This window comes from Cupressus sempervirens, chromosome 4 (assembly GCF_028749045.1).
Source record: "Cupressus sempervirens isolate cs-2001-9-10 chromosome 4, ASM2874904v1, whole genome shotgun sequence".
Classification (NCBI taxonomy): Eukaryota; Viridiplantae; Streptophyta; class Pinopsida; order Cupressales; family Cupressaceae; genus Cupressus; species Cupressus sempervirens.
The window spans coordinates 541,892,740-541,916,271 of record NC_143121.1 but is presented as its reverse complement, the minus strand read 5'-3'; the positions used below and the strand labels follow the sequence as shown (position 1 = coordinate 541,916,271).

Sequence of the window (23,532 nt, the reverse complement as noted above, 5' to 3'; positions counted from 1 at the left end):
CTTCCAACACCTAGTTAGAATAAGTATTTGTTGCTGATTATCTCCTTCATTCTTCGTTTCCAACACTTAGCTACAATAAGTATCTATTGTTGACAATACTCCTCCGCAATTAACTTCATCCAAGTGTCCCTAGAATCACTAGAATCAGTAAGTTGGAAAAGACCATGATCTTGAAGACGTGCAACGATAAACTGAGTTGGCCTATCAATGATGGTGCACTGATGTGAACTGAAGGTCACATCTAACTGTTGATAATGTCATAGTAACTAATTGACTGAGAGTAGATTTAGTTCCATCCTTGGAACGTAGTACACATTGAGGAAAATGAGATTCCTCCTAGCATATTGAATCTGACTATTGCCTTTGTTGACAACTGTATACTCTTCTCTGCTATCAAAAATAATAGGACCTGAATAAGGCTAGTAGTCAGTGAACTAGTCTCTATGGGGTGTGAAGTGACGAGAGGCACCTGAATCAATGTACCAGGCATACAACTTCACATGATGTGTAGGTCTTTTAGCCATGAAGGCGTAAAAGACAAATTCTATCCTCAATGTGCTTTGCACTATTTGCTTTGGACTGCGAACCTGATTGGTTAGATTGGGCAGCTAAGCATTTCTGACATTCAACCTTCATGTGACCAAACTTGTGGCAATTGTTGCATTGAATGTTTTTCTTTTGGGAGCTTACTGAAGCTGGAGCAGAGGACTTCTGTTGAGACTTGCCTTCATTCTTCTGAAGGATTTAGCAGCAAAGGCTTGCTTTGTAGTGGAGCTGGAATGGCTACCGATCTGTTGTTTTCATTGATCTTGCAGAAGTAGGAGTGTGCAAAAATCTGTGAATTTTAAACCTACGCCAAAAGAATTGATGTTGAGAGTCTCGATAAAATGCTAATAGGACTTGGGTAAACTCCTAAGAGTGATGATTGCAATGTCCTCTTCCTCCATCTTGCAATCAATGGCAAGCAACTGATTACGAATTTCCAGAATCCTATTCAGGTGAGCTTGGAGCGATGTTTGCTCATCCATGATAATACAAAACCGAGTGTTCTTAAAAAAAGAAAGCTCTTCTTTTGTTAGAAGTCTCATGAAGATTCTTGAGATGTGCCCATATCTCAGTAGTTGTCTTGCCGTATGGAATCTAAGAGAGTTAATCATCAGGTACAGATAATTTGAAAAGCATCACTGCCTCTTGATTATTCATCCCATGTATCTTGATTAGTACCAGGGGCAGTTGGATGCTGTGTAACACCCAGAACAATCTAAATAGTATGCCGATATTCAAAAATTGCTAATATTCACTGCTTCTAAGTGCCATAATTTTGACCATTGAATTTTGAATTGCTCATGTGCAAAATATCAGTTAGAGATACCCTAACACATTTTTCAGTGAAAAAATGTGAAAATCTGTCAAGGCACATACATTGACGCAAAAACATGGAAGACCCAAAAAAATTGAAGGGGTACCTAGTAGAGAGCTCGAAAAATTGAAGAAGAATATGTTGTCGATTTCTAGATCTGTTGGCTCGAAAATTGAGGCACACAAATCAAGGCAACCAAAAAAACTAACAACCCAATTGAGCTCTCGAAAAAGCCACCTAGAATCTATGATTAGAAATTTTTTTGAGCCCAAAAAATGAGGGTTTCGAACAGAAACGTTCTAGGCTGAAAAAAACTTAAAATCAATGGCGAATCTGTAACAAAAAACACAGTTTCTGGGCACGAATCTGTTAGCGAAGGTTTTAAGAAAACCTTGGTGTTGCTCTCAACCCTACATGTGCAAGAAAATGGATGAAAATGGCCAAAAAGTAGTCATGTTTTTTAAAAAAAAGACCAGAAAAAAAGAAAGAAAACGTGAATATTGATTGTCAATATTCTCAAACAAACCCTAGTTTGAAGCAAATATTTTAGAAATAATTTTGAAAATAGGGTCTGATAATTTCAGAAAAGAAATTTTGATTTTTGATTTTTTTCAAAGAAGTGGCTCTAATAGCATGTTGCGATGTAATTGGTAAAATAATTGCTTGATATTAACAGAGACCGAGAGGTCAATAAATACGAAAGAATAAAACAATGTTTCCTTAAGAAATGATCATAAAGAATAGAAACATTCTATTCTAGCTAAAAGAAAGCTAAAGAAAGCTAACAGATAGCTACAAACAAACTAACATTAGAAACATTTTAATATTTACAATAGATTACAAATAGATAACCATTAACTAATAATAGCAGCTTATCTAGTATTGTAATAACACGTCCCTGTGTTACCATGGTTCATAACGATACCATCTCACGATATCAGGAGTAATGGCCTTAGATTATCAACTCACATGATATTCACTAGGTAGTTTGAGTAAATGGCCTCCCGAACGTCTAGTCGCATGATATTCACCAAACACTCAAAATGTTCATTATGATATCATTTGATGATATCAGGAGTAATGGCCTTAGAATATCAAGTCGCATGATATTCACCAAGTACTCTAAGTAAATGGCCTCCTAAATATCAAGTCGCATGATATCCACTAGATACTCAAAATGTTTACAATGATATCATCTCATGATATCAAGGGTAATGGCCTCAGAGTATCATGTCACATGATATTCACCAAAGACTCAAAATGTTCATAACGTATGTTCACATTTATCTTGATAATACTTATACCCTAGGGATATTATATTCATGGTTTGTTTAAGGAAATTAATCCACCATGCAAGATATAATCTATCATGATCTACGTAGACATCATAAGATATCCATCATAATAGAAGATAAAGTTATTGCAAGATTGTTACCTTCCAATAACTTCAATGAATACAAGTGATAATCATTTAAAAGTCATCACTTACTGATGATGTGCACAAGTTCCAAAAGTCATGAAATAACATTCACAAGTCTGAGTCCTTTGACTACTACAGTTTCTTGATTATTGGAGAATCCATCTCGATATAGTTTACTCCTTCTGAATAGATATGATTAATATCTTCAAAATTAATTGAAACATATCCTCTATCTGCTCCCTCACTTTCCAAGGTTGCCTCTAGTAAATGCACCAGACTCCCTCTCAATCTAAGATCAATCTTATTTTCTTTGCAAGAACATCTCCAAAGAGAAAGGAAAAGATCAAGGCAAATAGCTCTTATAATACATATAGAAATACAAATAAACAAGATAAAGTAATCGGAAAATACTAATGATTATTTATAAATTTTTTCCACCCGTTTTGGAAGCTTGATCAACCTAGAGCAATTCTACATATCTCCAATATTATCACACTCTTCTCATGCGAATCTATATCTTGTGGAATCGTAAATATATTTGGTCATCAAGTTTTGTCTCATAACGAACCAAACTGGCAAGATCGCTTGTTCTAGTACAGCCGAAGAATCCTAATATACCATTCACCTTTTCCCACTCTAGTAAATTTCTCAGTTTTTAAAGTGCTTGGTGCTACTTCTGATAGAACTAAATAAATGTCTTTCATAACTCTATTTGAAAGCTATGTATGATATGAGAGGAAGAAACATTGATTGATAATAATAATGTTTTATAAGTATTAGACTAAGGTCAACGGTAGTCATAGAGTGGAAGTTAAATTGAAGTCTGACCTTGGAAACAGTAAGACATTTTCCCTTGAAAAAGGATAGTAACAAGGTGTTCTTCCAATATTCCTTCTCTGAAACCTTCGCTCCAATCCATGGAAGTTTTTGTAGTTATGAACTTTACTCCTAGCCTAAGCTGCCTTTAACTGTCTCTGGAATCTTTGTTTGCTCTGTGCCCCTAGCAACAAGATAACTTTTTCATTTATAAATTCAACCACAACAAAAGTAGTCAACATTTTATTTGCCATGTATATAATCTTTGGCTTTGTAATATGCTAACATCGTTATTTTATGTATTCATTACTTGTGTCACCTATGATACATATCACTGCCACAAAGTACAAACTTCAGTCAAACACATGTTATCATTGTTGTCATTATTATGTTTGTTTTCATTACAAATTGCACTTCCCTCAAACACATTAATATTTTCAGATCTCTTATGTTGCTTGCAAACTCCAACCGACAACTTCAACTTTCAAATTCATTAATTCAGAAAATAGCAGAAAATTGTAAGAATCACGATCTGTATAAAAGAATGCTACTGGATATGAGTCGGGGTCAAATTATGTTTTTCCATACCCAACAATTGTCCGTATTAATCTTAATGTACTAGAAATATTAATATAATGCCGATGCTTAATTACATCAGAGGAATCTCCTCCTATTGCCAAGTATTAATTTATCAATTTATGTTCACTGTGTTTTTGCCCATCCTTTATATCTCTTGTGGTCATGCTCCACATCATTCTATTTACTTTGTCAATACAATTCGCTATTATACTTTTGTATATTGTTTGCTGACTGTAATATCTTTTCTACCTTTGCAGCCTGGCTCTGATATCATGTTGATTCTGAGATCATTGCAAATGTAATAGAATTGCCTATGATGTATGTTATCAAAAGGCATTTATATTGTGGATGAGACATGACACGTCCCTTCATGGGACGTGAAGGGACATGTCTATTCATTAAAACACACACTTTTATTAATATAGTGACATTCATAAGTGTGTGTGTGTGTGTATGTACATATAGTATCTCTTTAGTCTTATCATATTAATTTCTCTAAAATAACATACTTAGATCATATAAATTTATATCTCATACATAATGAATACACACACACACACACACACACACACACACACACACACAATAGTATTGTCTCGTAGGATTTTATCCAACTAGAATTACAATAACATTAACATTTCCTATACCCACTTCTTCATATTCTTTTCATTTGTCCTTTTTATTTTACCACCTTTTTAACTTTAATTTCAAATGAGGGAATAATAATAAAATGATTTCATTTTTTTACGATCTCATTAATTTTTTTAATACTTAATATGTTGTCATTAAATGTATTATACTTTGACAACTTAGAATTTTTAATATCCCCAAAAGGGGACATCACCCACTTCTTCATATTCCTTTCATTTGTCCTTTTTATTTTACCACCTTTTTAATTTTAATTTCAAATGAGGGAATAATAATAAAATGATTTCTTTTTTTTACGATCTCATTAATTTTTTTAATACTTAATATGTTGTCATTAAATGTATTATACTTTGACAACTTAAAAATTTTAATTTATTTTTAATGTCCCCAAAAGGGGACATTACATGAGTTGTGGTAATCCCCAGTGGGATCAAGGGGCAACATGCCTATTAGGGTCTCAGGGTAGTGCACTCGGTGTGTTCCTTATTGCGATATAGGGTAGCAACACTCAGTCTATCCCCTACCCCCGACCAAACACATGTTCCCTCTTTTGTGGCCTTTGGATTCTTCATTTTTGAAGCATTTCTCTCCAAAATTGATGCCTATTGCTTGGGTGGCAGTTGGTGTCATGCCCTAATTTTACCAAGGCAAGACACACTAGATTTTTTTTTTATACTTTTTAAAAAATAATCATGTTATTATTATTACTATTATTATTAAAAGTGTTGGTGTAAATTAGTACTTTACTATTTACACTTACTTAAGTTTACTTAGGTTAATGCATTAGTTAATTACTTTGCATTATTTTTATTATTTTTATTATGAGACACTTAGGATTTTGTGCCACCTTGTGATTTGTCATGTTGACAACACAGGAGTATGCACCTTTATTTGAGCACATGGTGTCTACAACATTGTTTTGCGTGTTCCACTCTTCTAGGCTTATCCTCTCATCACCGCACTTACTTCCGTGCTTAATGGAGGATAATCCATATTTGGTGGACATGTGTTTGGTTGTTTGACACTTCATGGTGCTAACTTCTATGCATTCTAGAAGTTCTTCTGTAGCCTTTATAATCAGGCACTCCTAGTGTATTATCATCACATTCTGAACAGAGCAATGTATTCGGACATACTCTGATTAATTGATCATATCCTTCTTTGGTCTACTGTGTGCTTGTGTTTGAGTTCTTGGTTCTTGGGTGAATTTTGCCCTTAAGCAAATTCTTACATGGTATCAAAGCTTGGAGTCTTTCTCTTCACAAGTCGTTCGAGACCTCTTGCTTCATCATCTCAGCCTAAATCCGGAGTGCTGCAGAAATTGGGAGCATCCAGCATCAGATCTGACCTCTCCATTGCATTTGGAACGCTGAATCGGTGAAAATCGACTATAAGCACGCCTACTTTGGCCCATAGTCGACCGTGAGGCAAATTTTTTTTGCAAACCGGAACCTGAAGGCCCGATTTGCGGTATGGGTATGGTCATTTTCGCAGATTTATAAATTAATTTTCGAATCTGCTATTTTATTTTCTCTGTCTATTCCGTCAGTGTATTTTCGGAAATTTTTATTGGCCTATCAGAGAAATTTTTTTAGCCGAACCGAGCAGTGACACCCCGGCTCGGCTCTGTATTGTTGGTGGAATTATTTATTTATTTCGCAGGGTTCTCTGTGGATTAGTACTCATAATACTTTTGCTTATTCTGGCGACGCGATTCAACTCAACACCGGTGGCCATTCCAATTCGCTTTGAGATCTGTGGCCATTTCCTTTTAGAGAATCCGTAGACTGCAGCCCACTCAATGTGGGATTAATCGTTTTCCCACGGCGGCGCTCATCACTGAACTTCCGGCCTTTGCACACTACCTTCGGCCCACCCACTGCAGGTCCGGCACCGCTGTTTGTTCGACTTCCTACTGCTCGAACTGGCAAGGGTTTGCAAAATTTTCCTGCTGCTAATTTGAAATCTCCAGCGTCGGCATCGTAGCAGTCTTCAGCATCCGGTAGGATTTCCTGGCATAAGTCTCGGTGGTCGGTAGCTGTTGCAGCGTTTCCTGGCGTCAATCTCTCCTTCCACGGCGAGGGTTTTTCATGACTAGTAGACAGTCCGGCGATTGTTCCCGCCGTGTCTGAGATTCCTGGCGGCTGCCCGAATTTCTGGCAGGGTTTAATCCTAGTTTCCGGCACACGATCTCCGATTTCCCGGTGACATTGGTGTTATCCGGCCCCCGTGATCAGAGATTCCAGCGCTGCTTAATACTCCCGCCCGTAGACTTGGTATTTGGCCCCGAGCTCAGTTCCGGCGACGCGGGATTTTCTTTTCTGCACGGTTTCCGGCATCCTTGGTTTTTCGGCGACAGTAAAACCCCCGGCCACTGTTCCAAAGTAACATGCGGAAGCACTGTTCCAAAGTGCTCGCCAACTAGACCCTCCACAAACCTAGTCGCCACGTGTACACTTTGACACGTAAGCAATTCGGTACTGCCACGTTTTCCCTGTGGAAACCGATTGCTGACTCAGCGCACTGACGTAGGGCACGTCATTATTCCGTATGGTACGGAAAGTCCGTACAACCAACACGTCATTGGAGGCCGAATTTTTTGCTGACGTCATTATTTCATAGCCTAAAATTGACGCCCGTCTGGACGTCATCCCAAGGCGTTTTAGAGCTGCGTTGACGGCTGTTTGACCGTCAAATTTAACTTCGTAGTTGCCGCTCCAGACCCCTCTCTAGATTGCTTTTCAGTTTGGCAGCCTGACTTTGAGAGCTCCTAACTTCGTCATCCGACCTCCGATTCAGGTGCAATTTTTTTTGAAATCAGGTAGAATTTCCTGAATTTTCTAGTGGTGGTATTATTTTCTGTTTTTTGGTGCACGGATTGGTCAGAATTTGCGTCTTTTGGCGACTGTACTTGCTTCATCCTGCATTTTGCAACTTGAAACGCTCCGTACAGGCACTTCCAGACTCCTTTTCAGGTTCTGTTTTTTTTGAAAGTGCATTATTTTTCGTCTACTTTCCAGATCTGCATTTAGATTCTAGGGTTGTGTGGACATATTTGTCACTTTCAGAATTAGGACATTTGGGTCTTTGGCCTCAAGCGGCAGTTGCATCTAGCAAGATCAGTAGTCTACTTTGTTCTTCTTTGACTAGTGGACACACCACATTTCACATGCCAACAACATCTTTTTAGGGGGGGGCGCTTTGTTTCTTTGGAGGTTCTTTTGATTGATCCATCATGGAAGAGGACGATTTGATTGATTTGCAACCAGACAACTATCAGGAATGGAGTCAACTGATGGCTAGATATCTCTCTCAGCATAATGTACTACCCTATGCGCCTGATCTTGAGTATACTGTTGCTCAAGTTGACATCCTTCTAACTATTCTTTGTCGCTATATGGATTATAAAACTATGAAAAAAATGTTCAAAATTAAGTCATCTGATCCATATCAGTTTTGGATGTATCTTTGGGAGACCTTTGGAGATCCAGCTATTCCTCCATTCCCACAAGATCTCCTACCTCCAGTTGCAGCTGACACTTCTTCAGATGAGATCACACCTTCAGCTCCTGTTGCTCCTACTGATCCTGTTCCAGCCACAGATGCTTCGGATTTAGTGCACCAGGATACTTTATGTCTTCCTACTCTACCTTCATGCGAAGACTTCCTTTCAGACATTGCACATTTGTTCGTGGAGTCTCACATTGAAGATGTGGGAGACATTCTTGATGACATCCGTCTACTTTTTGAGGCGGACACTTCATCTTTTGTTGCAGTGATAGATTCATGCACTTTAGCATTGCAGGGTACACATGGTCTTCCAGGTGCTGATTTCTTGCGAGACATTTCAGCTCTGTTCTTGGAGTCAGACACAGTTGATATGGGAGATTTTTATGATGATTTCTTGCTTCTCTTTGCTGAGAATGATTCTTCTACAGTTATTGTACATTCTCTACATGATCAATCATTTCAGGTTGGTGTGATTATGGATACTTATGTCCAACATCTGCAGGTGATCTCTCTCACATTCGAGAAGACTATTGGTGTTATGACACAGGTTTCAGCGATACCAGTCATCATTGAGATTCCTTCTCCATCCAGGGGACGCTTCTCAAAGGTACCCTTGCCATTGTTTCTTCCAAAGGGGAGGAACGTCATCAAGAGGTCGTGGATCAGCTTCTTCATCGGAGCACTTCTCACTGATCGGCACACTATTTTTAAGGGGGGGGGACTATCTCGTCTCTTTCTTCTCTTTTTTGGGGGGCACTTTTTCCTCATAGGAGGTTTTGTCCTTCTCCATTCTTTTTTGTATATATTGGATGTATGTCGTAATGGGGGGGTCTTGATTACTCCATCCATCGATGCATCCATCTTTATCTCTCCTTTTGGGGGAGGGTTTTTCCCATGAGGTTTTCCCTCTTTCTCCGCTTTATGGGAGATTTGCATTTTCATTATGTACATGGGTACCTAACATGGCCTAGTAGCCGGGACCCATTATGCATCTTCATCCTAGCTTGTAAGCTTAAGCGCATTTCCCTAACTTGCACTTAAGGGGGGGTGTTGGTGTAAATTAGTACTTTACTATTTACACTTACTTAAGTTTACTTAGGTTAATGCATTAGTTAATTACTTTGCATTATTTTTATTATTTTTATTATGAGACACTTAGGATTTTGTGCCACCTTGTGATTTGTCATGTTGACAACACAGGAGTATGCACCTTTATTTGAGCACATGGTGTCTACAACACTGTTTTGCGTGTTCCACTCTTCTAGGCTTATCCTCTCATCACCGCACTTACTTCCGTGCTTAATGGAGGATAATCCATATCTGGTGGACATGTGCTTGGTTGTTTGACACTTCATGGTGCTAACTTCTATGCATTCTAGAAGTTCTCCTGTAGCCTTTATAATCAGGCACTCCTAGTGTATTATCATCACATTCTGAACAGAGCAATGTATTCGGACATACTTTGATTAATTGATCATATCCTTCTTTGGTCTACTGTGTGCTTGTGTTTGAGTTCTTGGTTCTTGGGTGAATTTTGCCCTTAAGCAAATTCTTACAAAAAGGATTAATCTTTACTAACCAATTCAATGTCTTGACTTAGCTTCCAACTTTTTGAAAATTACTTATGCCTCTAAGTTTTCTATTATGCTAACTCTCAAATAACCTTAATATTTAAAAAAAAAAAAAATTACGTGCTTAATTTTTCATCAAATGGTAATAATATTGTTAATACGTATTACTTAAAATTACTTTCACCTACCATTCTTAATTTATATCATTTATTTTAATCCTTTATAATATGATTATTTGTTAACATATTGAAATTACTAAATAATATATTACTATTGATTACACATTTTAAATTTCCAAACTTTCCCACAAGGCTATACTACTCAATCAATAATAATAACAAATCCTATTAACCTATATTCCCCACTTATTTATTATTTGAGATTTAATCCTCTAATACATAATTTACCAACATAAGATGATCCATAAAGAATATAAAGTAAAACTAAACCTAAACTTAATATCTTACCTACCCATCAACTCATGACACCTATACACATCCTTACACAACAGTTTCTTCTTCAAGCGAATTTCTAGCCTACGTGCCATATACCTCCACCAAGGAATTTAACTTAGACTGTATTTACATATATCATATTTCCTCCAACATCTCGAGTTAAAAAGTCTTTAGTCAGGTCAACCTAACTAGCAAATAAGAATGCCTCTCTACCCTTAGCCAGGCGTTAATCTATGCTGTCATAACACGTGGGCCCTCTCCTATGCGTATCATCTGTACTAACCAAGGCATATGTGTTGGGTGCATTGACTTGACTTAACCTTTTTACTCTCCCCAATGCGGACGCCTAGAATTTTAGGATGACACTTTTCCCTTAGTTCAAGATAATGATGGTTGGAATAAGGAGTCTGACTTTATGTCAGAGTTGCTTCTCCTCCCAAGACTTAGTCACATGCGTGAGTTCCCAAGGTAAACTAAATGTGTGCGCTTGGGGATGTGTAACGTTTTAAGTCTATTCTTCCAGCTTGAACATAGCATAACGCCTGGGAAGGATATTATTTGATCTTATTATTATTATTAATTTTGTTTCTTGCTTGATCTAAGTTTATTATTATTAAAACTGCTCTCGGTTTATAAGATATGCATATTTTTATAGATATTTAGGTGCATGTGATAGTGACTTAAAGGTCACATGACTCTTGAGAGTCTACTCTTTTTTTTCACAACCTATAAGATAGGTGTTGGTTATGTCAGAGTATTCATCTTAGAAAGAAAGTTATCATAATTATATTTAATGCACTAGATTCTAGATATATTCTATTAATATTTTATTGCTCTGTATTATGATGGGGAAAGAGTTATTTTTTTTTCCCCATACATTTTCCAGAGAGGAAAAGAAATCCTACAGCAACATGTCTTGTAGATTTGTATTATATGTTTTCTCTTTCAAACAACCTTCATTCCATCCTATCATGAAATTGAGTTGATGGTTCATTTACTTATAATTGTATTAAGCTTGAAAACTAAAGGAAGTGATGTCCATGCATGTAACATAAGCTATCAACAAAACTATTCCTTCCAATTATTAGGTGCGCGCAAGAATTGTAAGCAATCAACTAAGTTATAATTTGCACAATTACAATCAATGGTATTTCTTCACATAACATCTATGGAATATTACTATCAATTAGTCATCTACAAATACCACAAGGAGAAAGCTTTCATACAAATTTCCTTCATAACATATCAAATTGAACATGGAAAATTTCCTTTAAGTAACAATCATTTATGAAACCTTTTTGTCTTGAATAGATCATCTCATATTTACAACACTCAACCTTAACCCAACATTCCACTAAATAATATGCAAGCGAGACAAGAGAATGGATCTTAATGAAACTTTCATCAAAATTTCATAATGAATTCTTTCTTATTAGTAAAGTATATACCTTCCCTAAACTTTTCTTTCACATTTCAAATGGTCACAATGGTGCCTATGTAAATCTACAACTCATTCTAATGCTTTCATAACACATAAAACTTCAAATGATCATTACTTTACAAGAACGTATGTACACACTTCTCAAATCCTTCCCCCTTCATATTCAAATGATAACAATAACACAATCCCTTTACTTCACATAGAGGCAACACAAGAGACTTTCCAAAATCATGAGGAACATGAACAGTGAAGGACATGAACAATGAGTAGCATGAACATTGATCGACATGATCATTGAGAACATGAACAATGAGGAACTTGAACATTGAGCCCTTCTTTTTTTTTTTAAACACATTGGGATCTTCTCCACTTTGACAAGGGTGGAACCCTAATACTTCATTGCATGCATCTTCACAAAACCTGCACATAACACACACAAAATAGGAACCATGGAGGCTCACCTCCCAACCTAGGCTTCTTTGAAGCCACCCACTGAGCAGGGGAAACAAGAACCAAACAGGTTACACACATACATTACAAAATTTTGCATGAATACACAACACAAACACAAATCAACACCCTTCCATGGCTTGCACAATGATTCACCATTGGAATCATAAAACATTGGGTGAAGGTGGGCTCTTCAAGGAGGAGAAATTCTAACAACATAAATATCATATTGCCAATGCATTTTGCCTCTCAAGGCCACCACAACATAAACAACATATTGCCATGACATTGCCTCTCAAGGCCTTCAAAAACAACCATCTTCTCCTCATCCACCAAACCTCCTTATACCTCCCAAACAACAAGATTCATGGCCATGATGGAGCCCATGCTCCATGATAATAACAAACCTCATCATGAGGTTAAAAAAAATTCTTTTCTCACCTGCAATGTCAAGCCCAACTTGTGCCCTTCACCCAAGGCTTCTCTGCCCTCCCAAGGGTGAGTGAAGCCTTCACACCCATAATCACAATCAACTCTCACATTCAAACAAGAAACAACAACAAAACAAATGAAGAACAACAAAACAAAACCATGAAAGGATTTCCAAAGGCACCAAAAAAATTCACATCTCCACCACACAATGACAAAGATCATAACACTAGATTCACAATGCAATGCATAATCCATAGATAACTCTTCACACTTTTTAGATTTTCTTATCCATACTAAGAAAAGAAAAAAAGAACATGTTTGAGCCACCAACCTTGGTCCAAGCTAGGGTAAGGATAGTTGTAGTAGAGCCCCCTTAATCTCCCTCCAAAACTTAGTTGTCTCTAAAATTAGAGAGTGGGTGAACAACCCACTAACTTGTCACTTCCCCCTTAAAAGACTCTCCACTAACCCTTTTTAGTAAGAAACATCAAGCCTCCCTATCTTACATTGTTGCTTCTCCAAAATAAGAAGGTTGACCAATTGGGGTTGAGAGGGTTCTATCATAGAAAACTCAAATTTCGAATTGGTTCAAGTTGGCTTTGTTTAAGGGGTTCCCAAAGCTAGGAAAACATTAAAATACTTAAATTTAGGCCCCTAACCTACTATACTACCATTAGGGTGGCTTTTTAACAATAAAATAACACCTTAGGATCCCATTTAGACCCCCTAAACTCCTTGTCAAGTTTGAATTCGAATTGCAACATGATGTGACCCATCCAAACACTCTCTCCCAAATGGGTGTACTCAAGCATTAATTTGAAAAGAAGGAAGAGGACCAAGATTGAGTAACCTTGAGACCAACACTATAGGTGACATGTCATCAACACATAGACTATACAAGTGTCAAGTGACACACATAAAAATACATTACATTTTCTTGGCAGGCCTTTAATGCATCTAATATATGATTAAACATATTCACAAGCAAGCAACCATACAATTATGAAGAAAAATACTTTCACAACGAGGCTTTTGAATCTTCCAAAGATTCGCCTTGGTTAAACTATGTTCACAAGGTTTGGAACTTGTTTCCCCAAGAATTTGCATGGTTCCACTTTCCTGCACACTTAGCTCAATGTCAGTAGTCCAATGAAATAGTATAAAAATACATGTAGATAAGTGTAAAATAATCCAATATCATTTAATCCACACTAACTTATTTAGTTAACTTCCATCTAATTATTTCCATAAACTATTCAAACATTTCAATATCAAAATATATGTATCAACATTTATCTTTCTTATCATAATGAAATTACCGTTCTATACACTATCACAATACTTGTCTATCATATCCATGAACACTAAGGTCATATCTATTAAATCATTTAAGCAAATAAATGGATCCTAGTAAATGATTATAAATGGAAATCACTAATATGCAAACTTGCTTACTAATATCTTTTCAATCAAGTTAAAAATAATGACATTCCTAGCAATATCCCTTCATCACATTACGAGGGGTTTGTGTGTGAGTTTCTAGGGTTAATTCCTCAGACTGTTAGAATGTTTCCATAATTATGTCATCATAATATAAAACCAATTTATGAATGTAACCATATGTCTTGCTGTCCTTATTATCAAATTACATTTATCTACATATCATAATCCTCATCTTATAAAGCATCATAATCGAATTAATGTTTATCTATAGATCATAAATCATCATAATCAAATTAACATTTCGCATTGCATCAAAATCTAATAGTATTGGATCATAAAATTGTATCCTTATGTGTTTAATCATTTCATACAAAATAATAGGTTCTTATGTAACATGATTAGATTAACATTCTGAACAACCTCATAATCTATTCTCTATCATAGCGATGAAATATTAAATTCATGAATATTAACTTACAAGGCATGTGAGTTGGGTTCGTTTGCATACCCAAATCTATCCTTTGGTGCCAATTTTCATTTGAACATTACAATTTGACATTCAAGTATTTATGTAATTTAGTTTCTATTAAAGCAATTGAAATAGCTTAGAACATGAAATGAAATCATTAAATATAACAATTAGGTTCTAATAAGTGCAAATCATCAAAATGTTGATATTAAAATGACATAACCCTATAGTCTCAAAACTATATCAAAACATCAAATTAAAAGTACCACGATGCAATTATGTCATCTATACTATGGTGGATTGGGTGAGGCCTCACAGTTGGGGGATGCCTCATCTTGTCCCCCTATCTTGGGGACATCCTCTACCTAGGAACACAAGGTCCAGGGGCTAAGATGAGTCCTTGTGTAATATTGTTGTAATATTGAAATATTCTTGTCCTTCGAGTTTGTTCCATCACTTCTTCAAGGTTGTTCCCTAGAGCCCCATGCCATTGCCATCTAGTAGCTAGGATATCCTATTGAATTGACAATTGGTAGCTTTGATAACCTTCAGTTTTTGACGAGCGATAACAATATTTCCTAGCAAGGATCTCCTTAACAGTGATAACGACAAGTTGGGCGATAGTTTTATTAAGCGTTGAGAAATTTATTCAGTGGGCCTGCTAAAATGCAAGCCAACACACTTCTATTGGTACTTTAGTCCCATATTGCTGAAGATAAGAAGTCTTTGTTATTAATATAGCCCAGTGACTGGTTGATATGTTGTGAGAGCAAGCTCACATGTTTTGGGTTGAACTTTGATTACACACATGTGGTGACTTCGGTGATTGAGCATAGGTTTGAAATAGCGCGTTGTGAGTGCAAGCTCACATGTTTTAGGGTGAACTTTGATTATGTGCATGTGGTGCCTTGGGATTGAGCTTAGGTTTGAAATAGCGTAGACTTGTGTTGTTACAATAGTCGTGGTGCAAGCTCACATGTTTTGGGGCAAAATTTGCTATTAATATAACCATAATTTCGGCAATAATTTATTTAGTATTGAGAAATTTATTCCATTATTCCTTCTCAAAGGCAAGTCAACACACTTCTATTGGTACTTTAGTACCACCTTGTTGAAGATAAGAAATCTTCACTATTAATATAGCTCGATGACTAACTCATATGTTGGGAACGCAAGCTCACATGTTTCGGGCTCAACTTTGATTATGTGCATGTGGTACTGTGGGTGATTAAGCTTAGGTTTCAACTAGTGCAAACCTATGTGGCGATAATAGTTGTGGCATATAAAATTGGTGGTGCCTTGGCTCTTATTGTGTATATTGGTGATGTTTTCCCACCAATTCATTGTTAACTCATCCTTGAAGGGCCCCTATTTTTGGAATCCACAAATCAGGTTTTCAAACATACAGGCTATTATTTTTAGGAATTTCAATTATTTAGGTGTTGGCATTACTTTGATTTTTTAAAGATTTATTGTTCAAAATGGGTTTTCCTTTTATTTTTCAGATAGGGGATTACAAGGAATGGAGCAATTTCATGATTACTCATTTGAGTGAGCTCCATTTATTGTCCTATTTGGATAATGAAATTTCCCATTGTGGTACACTTTGGGAGATTAGTATTTGGAAAGGTTATGGGGGTAAGGAATTTAGAGCAATTTTTAAGAATGTCGGTTTTGACATTTTGGAGTTGCTTATTCGTTTTGAGTAGCCACTTGCTCTTTGGGTTCACATTCAATAGTTATATGGAGATCATGATACTTTGCCATCTCTCGATGCTCCTCTTTTCGATTCCAACGCATCTATTCATTCTTCATAGTATATAATACCTAATTCTTTGGTAGAGGTAGTTGATCCATGATTACTTGAGACTTCCATCATCCCTGATCAATGGATTTATCATTGTGTTCTTGATTAGGATTCCTATTTGGTAACATTGGTTCATTGATTATGCAATCTCACATTTCAAATTTGGGAGACACATTTGAAGGTTCAACTATCCTATTCGATGATAATTGTGATACAACAATTGTCACTTCATCTTGTCTTTGAAGCATGTTCAAGATTAGTTCCAATGGTCCTTGTTCGTCACTTTCTCTTATGATTAAGCATGTTCCTGTTTGGTTTGTGGCATCATCTTTCAAAGTCTATGTGATGCATGAGCATATCTCAAAGACGTCATCTTCTCACTAGTGAATTATGTTTCTTAGGAATTCTTTTCAAGATTGGGAAGCATTCTTGCGTTCGTACTTGGTTCATTTTCTTTTTGAGGTGAAAAATGTTGTTTGTAGACATTGGAATGTGTTTTGTCTTTGAGCGTTTACCATTTTTGTAGTACTTTATTCATTATGGGGCGCCTATGTTGTTTCCTTTCTTCCTTTCTATGGGGGAACATTTGAGCGTATCTAGGGGTGTGATTTAGTCCTCCATCCATGCATCTTGTTTATTTCTCTCTCTTGGAGAGGAGTTTTCTTTGTTGTTGTTTTCTTCTTTTCTCTACTTTGTAAGAGATTTTCTATTTTTATTTTCATTGCATTTGGATTTTACATGGGTACTTAAAATGGTCTGGTTGTAGGGATCCATCTTGCATCTAGTTCATTTTTCATAATAATCTTCTCCCTAAGTTGCATTAAGGGGGAGTGTCGGGGTAAATTAATGTTTAGTAATAGCTTAAGTTCTTACTTAGGCATAATTAATTAATAGATGCACATTTTAGTTATTGGTAGTTGTAAATCTAATTTGCAACTATCCAATAATCAACACTGTATTGCAGTAAATTGTTATCATCCCATTAACCAAATTGCTAGGTAGCATACTAGATACATTGGACCTCGGGTTCCTTTTATTGATGAAATGGTCAAGTAGCAATTTCAGCACTAAAAATTGGTTCTGTGAGGAATAACCAATACACAAACCTCCAACATTGTCATATTCACCATTATCAAGCATAACTCAAACAATATTAGGATCCATAAACTCAGATCTTGTTAGAGAAGGCATAGTTTTTTTCCTCATCCTCAACCTCTGAAACTTCTTCCTCATTTTCATCTTTTGAAATAGTGACCACTTCATTTCCTTTCCTACTAGTCTTCCTCTTCTTCAATTCAGGAGGTAAACTGTCAATATCTTCTACAATACTCTCCTGTCGTAAGGAGGGACCTTTTTCACCATAATTTGCCTAGTAAGACACCAACAACAACCAAACTGGAATGAATATTGTCTTGCAAAGACAAGAAATATGCGTTACAGGCATTTACCTTGTTCTCCACTCAACATTTTCTTTGTTAGGTAAAGACCTCATGAAATAGAATACCAAGCGCATAACCAAAGATCCAAAATCGAAACCATAACCACTTTCGACTAACATCTCTACATCCAATAGAAGGTTATCCGACAATATCTTACAAAAATCCATTTGTAAATTATCATTCACAATTTTGTTTGGCATATACATAGCTAAAGCATAAGTCCAACTATCACGATTCAAAACTATATTTTAAATGAAATGCTGTAAGCAATGTTCCTTACAATTGGATCCTCAAGAGTGTTAATTAGAAATGCATGTTGATCCTTGCTAATCACGTGTAGGCTTTCCACTTTTTAATAGCTAGTTGATTTCTTCCTAGGTAATTCACTTCCACTGCACAATCCAACAAGTACCTTGATTACCCCCATCATGACGTAGGGTTTATCCGACACGATGATGCAAAGGGTAAAGTGCTAACCAAACAACAACCTAGGTTCAATCAATGTCCTATAAGATCCCTCAAGGATTCCTATTGCCAAGCCTACACACCAAGCTTATTTCAAGAATAAACTTTTCCATGTCCCCTCTAGTAACCCCTTCCAAGACAATTCACTCCGCACAAGGTGAGTCTAATTACTCATTCTTACAATTCCCACAACCTAGGCTTAACACAAGAGTTCTTCCCTCTGTAAGTATTTTAGGATCCCTGTGTCACCAAGACTCCAATAGGTCAAAGACATTTTCAGCACCCCTTTGGTATCTCAATTATACTGATTAGACCCCTTTGTCCCTTGAGACCCCAAGCGTTGATTTTTCCAATTTAGGCCAACAAAGACCTAGTAGCAATTGGCCCTCTTGGACGGGTATTTTGGGTTTAACTCAAAATTGTTCTAATGTACTTCAAAAACTAACTTCAGTCTCAAGTACCCTTTTCATAGTACTGTGAGATTCCAAACTCCTAGCTTTTGGCTCCACCAAAATAGCACCCTTCTAAGAAGCCCTTATTTTTTAGGCCTTTTAGGCTCAGTTTCATGTCTTTACAAAAGAACATTATGGTGTACAACCAATCCGACTGGACCAACACTCCCAAAGGATATATCTTGATCCTAAACATCAAAATCCTTCACCAATCTGGATATTGATCTTTATACAACTTCATTCCACAACCAATTCCTTCTTGCACTGGCTAGTCACATAAAGATGCCTAGCCCCTAATTGCCTCCAAACACCTTATCATCAACATCATAAATACACAAGGCAACCCTCCATTACACTGAAGATGAGAGTTTTCTAATGGTGGAATTGAGAGGAATTGTCCATATGTCTCAGAAACTGTAGTTTTGAGGGTTTTGTGACCTCTTACCACTAATTTGGTTAGATCTTTCTGTTCACAACACCTTGAGACCTTAGACCTGGACCGAAGGAAAGTTAATTCAATGCTTTAATCATCAGTATCGGGTCTGGTTCTTCTCCAATCCGTACACGTCAGTACAGATCTCTGCAAGAACAAAATTGCATGTGAAAACAATATTTATAACACCCCAAAAGTCTTCAATTTCTTCATTAACCTCCTCCAATCACATGTTAATGCCCATATAGGCATGGGATATTGATGCTTCCTTGTCCTCCTTAGATGCAGGTGTTAGGGCCAGCTTCTTCTTTCCCTAATTGTTGAAACAATTGCTCCACCTTGTACATATCGGGATCAAGTTTGCAACAAACTTCATATCAATCTGCATAGAACTCCACAGATACAGAAAGATCAGAGTGAAACAATGCATTTTAACCAGCCCCAAACAAGTCAACTGCTGCAGAACTAGAAGCCAATCCAGTTTTCTGGTTGATTTGTTTGTTGGGAGCAGCCATATTCACTACCTTACTCACCACTTTTATCTTCTAATTTAATAAGAATGAGTCATTTATTATTTGTAGTTAATAGGATCACATGAAAAATTATTGTGCCAATGTATGTAAGAAGTGAAATGCAATCAGGTGGATGCTATAGAGATTTATATTAAAAAATTCTTAGTTCCTTCTTAGTTTCACAATTACAAAATAACTAGTATCCTGGTAATAAATGGATTTTCTCTTATATTGGTCTATGCAGTTAACATGAATGCGCAATTTTTATTTGTCATGCTTAAATGAATTGGTATGGAAGCTATCATTTATAGTATTGGTTATGTTTCTGGAACAGATGCGGGCAGTTGTATTACTCTACAATTATTACCTTCGAAAAGAATTTCCACAGCTTGAGTTTCTTGATGCATTTGCATTTTGCAAGAATGCTGTAGTCATGTGTGCAAAACTCATATCATACATGGGAGTTTTGAAGGGCACTGGCACTAATCAATTGACACCAGAATTTGTTCAGCGTGCTACGATAACTGAGAAAATGGTTAAGGAAGCCTGTGATACCTGTGAAGCACTGGCATCGTCAAGAACAATTTCTGAGATAAATACTTGGCCAGTTTCAAAAGTTGCCGTATTTGTAGTAGATGCTGCATATCAGAGGTGCATCCTCATTTTTGGCTCTGTAACAAGAGGAGTTTGGTCTCTTGTTGAGAAAGATGTTGATGATTTTGATAGCTTTCACGGATTGATGCCAGAGAATGCTAAGCAAAATAAAGATGGAGTTTCACGTAAGAAGCCACCTGGAGATGTGCCAAGTGGAACAGCGACCAATGATTTTAAAAAGCTTCTGTCACTTGCCTTTTCAGCCGTTACAGAGCAAACAGGTCCTTCAATTCATTATACTCATTTACATTCAAACTAGTATGTTTCAAAGTAAGGAAAATGAATACAATAAATGAGACATAAAATATTTAAATTCTTAAATGCCTAAAAATCTAATTTCTTGTTATTGCACCAGTCAAGTTTTTTGAAACATCAAACGTAGGAGACCTTTTTCTTAACACTTTGGACTGTGGAAGCATCTAATCCCCAAATTATTTAGTTGTTTGGTTAGCCACTTATTTATATTTATAATTTAGTTGATATCTTGTTGTTATATGGGTGTGCAATAATGTTATGCATTCACTTCTCATGGACAGTGCCGAGCAAAGTAAAAAATGATCTCTGCACATGCATCAGCAGGAGGCTTCAATGAACATTGATTATGGCAACTAAGAGATGGATTTTTTTTTGTTTTGAATGGATACTTATTCTCGAAATGCTACGTTGACATTAATTGTTAGATCAAAGTAAGGCACAGGAAAAATAAATAGTGGCTGCCATATATCTGATTGTCGTCGGTAGAAATTGTGTATCAGCCGACGGGTCCCTTCGGAAAGGAAATTGTGTATCGGCCGACGGGTCCCTTCGGGAAAGTTCTTGTTATGTAGTCGACGGTGAATAGTTTGTAGCGGACATGATGTATCTGGCCGACGGATACCTTTGGGAAGGTTCATTGGAAAGTATTTATAACCCCTTCGGGAAGCATTGTATTGATCATTATCATATCTATCTATGGAAGCATAATGTACTGTTGGCATATGCGAATAATAATAATAGTTCTGCTATTGCTGTTCGGTGTTCGTATCGAATTCCTGTGTGCGTTGCTTAATTAATCCATACGGTAAACACTGATTACCTATTTGCTTTCAATTATTTGTTTGTGTAGCTTGCCTCCATTTTATATGCTCAATTTTGTGTGAGAGAATTGATAACCTATGTGAACATTAGTCACTTTAATTGCCTGGTTTAAAGTTTTGAGCTTCATGTTGATGTTTTTTAACATGCACACATGGGTTTCTTGCTTGTATGTATATGAATAAGTTTTTCAACAGGCCAACACAAAATTTTAGGACAGGTCATCACAACACTTTCAAAACTCCATTTTGCACATTCTCTTTAAATTTGAATGCTCAAATTCACCACTTCAACATGGAGGGCAATTGACCTTGGTTATGTTGGAGATAACTATTCCTTGTTACCACTTGATTACAAACCATTAGTTCTATATTGGTAATATAGAACTAATTAATGCTTGATTTTTCTTTATAGGGATGGTAAACCGATGATGATTTCTCAGTGTACATAGTGGCTTTTTACTACGAGTACCACATGTATCTCTAGGTACACTGAAATATCCCAAACGGATATTTGCTCTGCTGCTGTTATAATGTTTAATTATAAATTATATTTTCTTGTAGATTTTTCTTTGATCTTATAGAGCTAGACAAAAGTTGCAGAAGAACGTTGTTTTTTTTTTGTATTTTTCAGAATATAGGTATTACAATGAATAAATAATAGTAATTGATAAAATAGAAGTGATAGAAATCATATGCAACAATACATACTAATCTGAAAATGATTCTAAAACCGTACCGGCAAAGTTTGATTTGTTTTAGAATAGTACCAATATAGATGTGCTTCAAACGAGGTTGACGCTAGTTGAAAATGGGAACTAGCTACAGCCAAACAAGTTCAAATGATAAAGCCCAAGCTGCTGCAAATAAACACTCCATAATTCCTGATGTGAGCTGCTATAAAGAAATACCAGGTTGAACCAAAGTGGCCACCTTCCCTAAAAATCTATTGCCTGCAAAGTGTGACTGCAATACTAGAAATCAGTCCCCTGCCTTGATCAAACTATTTGCATAAGAACCTTCAAATCTGATCTTGTTGAGGGCTACGTCCCAACAAATCTGCTCTCAGCACTAGCGTTTGCATCTTAGGTAAGGAATGCTCTTCCAGAGCAATGACGTCCAAAATAGGTTAACAGAATGGTAAAAGATACTCACCTTTAGGTTACCATCTCCTTATATCCCCTCTCCAAGGCAAATTGAACCCTAAAAGAACCCTAAAGTGGATTTCATTTGAACTTTATAATATAACATTATCTCCCCAGTAAAGGCGTCCAAATAGAGAGAAATCAGTATTTTATTAATGACAAATAGCTCCAAGCATCAAATAAGTCCCAAAAAGTGATAATCAAATAGTAGAGATTGAGCTCTTTCCAACGAGCTATCACACATGTGCAAATCGATCCCAATGGAGCCAAAAAACTCCTTATTACTCCAAAATGGCTAAACACTTAGCCGTATTTAAGTTTTTAAAATGCTAACTTAGGAGAATACTTAAATATATTAAAATATTTCCGAAGTAGCCAAGGAACAACCCAAACACCTCCAAAACATGAAACTGAGTTTGTCACTTCCTTGTGACTAATGCCGAACAACTTGGGCCAACTGGCAGTCTCACCCTCAAATCTAGGGATACTCCTAAAAAATAGGGAAAACAACCAAATCTCCTAAAATTGAGATCAGGGGTGATCTCATAGAACCTCAACTTTGGAAAACGTCATGACCTCCTAAAATCAAGGAAACTCCTCCTAAAATAAGGAACTGCTCTCAACTGATATACAACTGCTTGAAATACCAAATCCAAACACTGAAAACCATGACTGAGTCCCTGATCACCACTACCAGCCTACGAGACTCCATAGTAGGCTAACACTCATGTCATTGCTAGATAGAGCTAAAGAGGGGACATGACATACACCTCAATTATCTTAGCTATAATGTCCCCTTCTTGGATCTTTAGAAATTAATTAAATAATTAAAATTCTAAGCAGTCAAAATACAATATATTTAATAGCAACTTAATTTGATTATTTAATCATGGATTGGAGTGTCTTTAATAAGAGTTTTTCGAACTTAATACTGTCATTTTATTATTATTTCCCCAAG

The 23,532-nt window shown here is 36.4% G+C and overlaps 1 protein-coding gene across 4 annotated transcripts in view; it reads left to right on the top strand.

Annotated features, from left to right (window-relative positions):
• LOC149562330 (uncharacterized) overlaps positions 1–23,532 on the top strand; it is a 163,846-nt gene that overhangs the window by 28,800 nt on the left and 111,514 nt on the right. For all 4 annotated transcript variants that reach the window (XM_089825855.1, XM_089825853.1, XM_089825854.1 and 1 more), the window contains exon 2: positions 20,037–20,577. In XM_089825855.1, the coding sequence (XP_089681981.1) occupies positions 20,037–20,577 (541 nt within the window). The remainder of the gene's footprint in view (positions 1–20,036; positions 20,578–23,532) is intronic.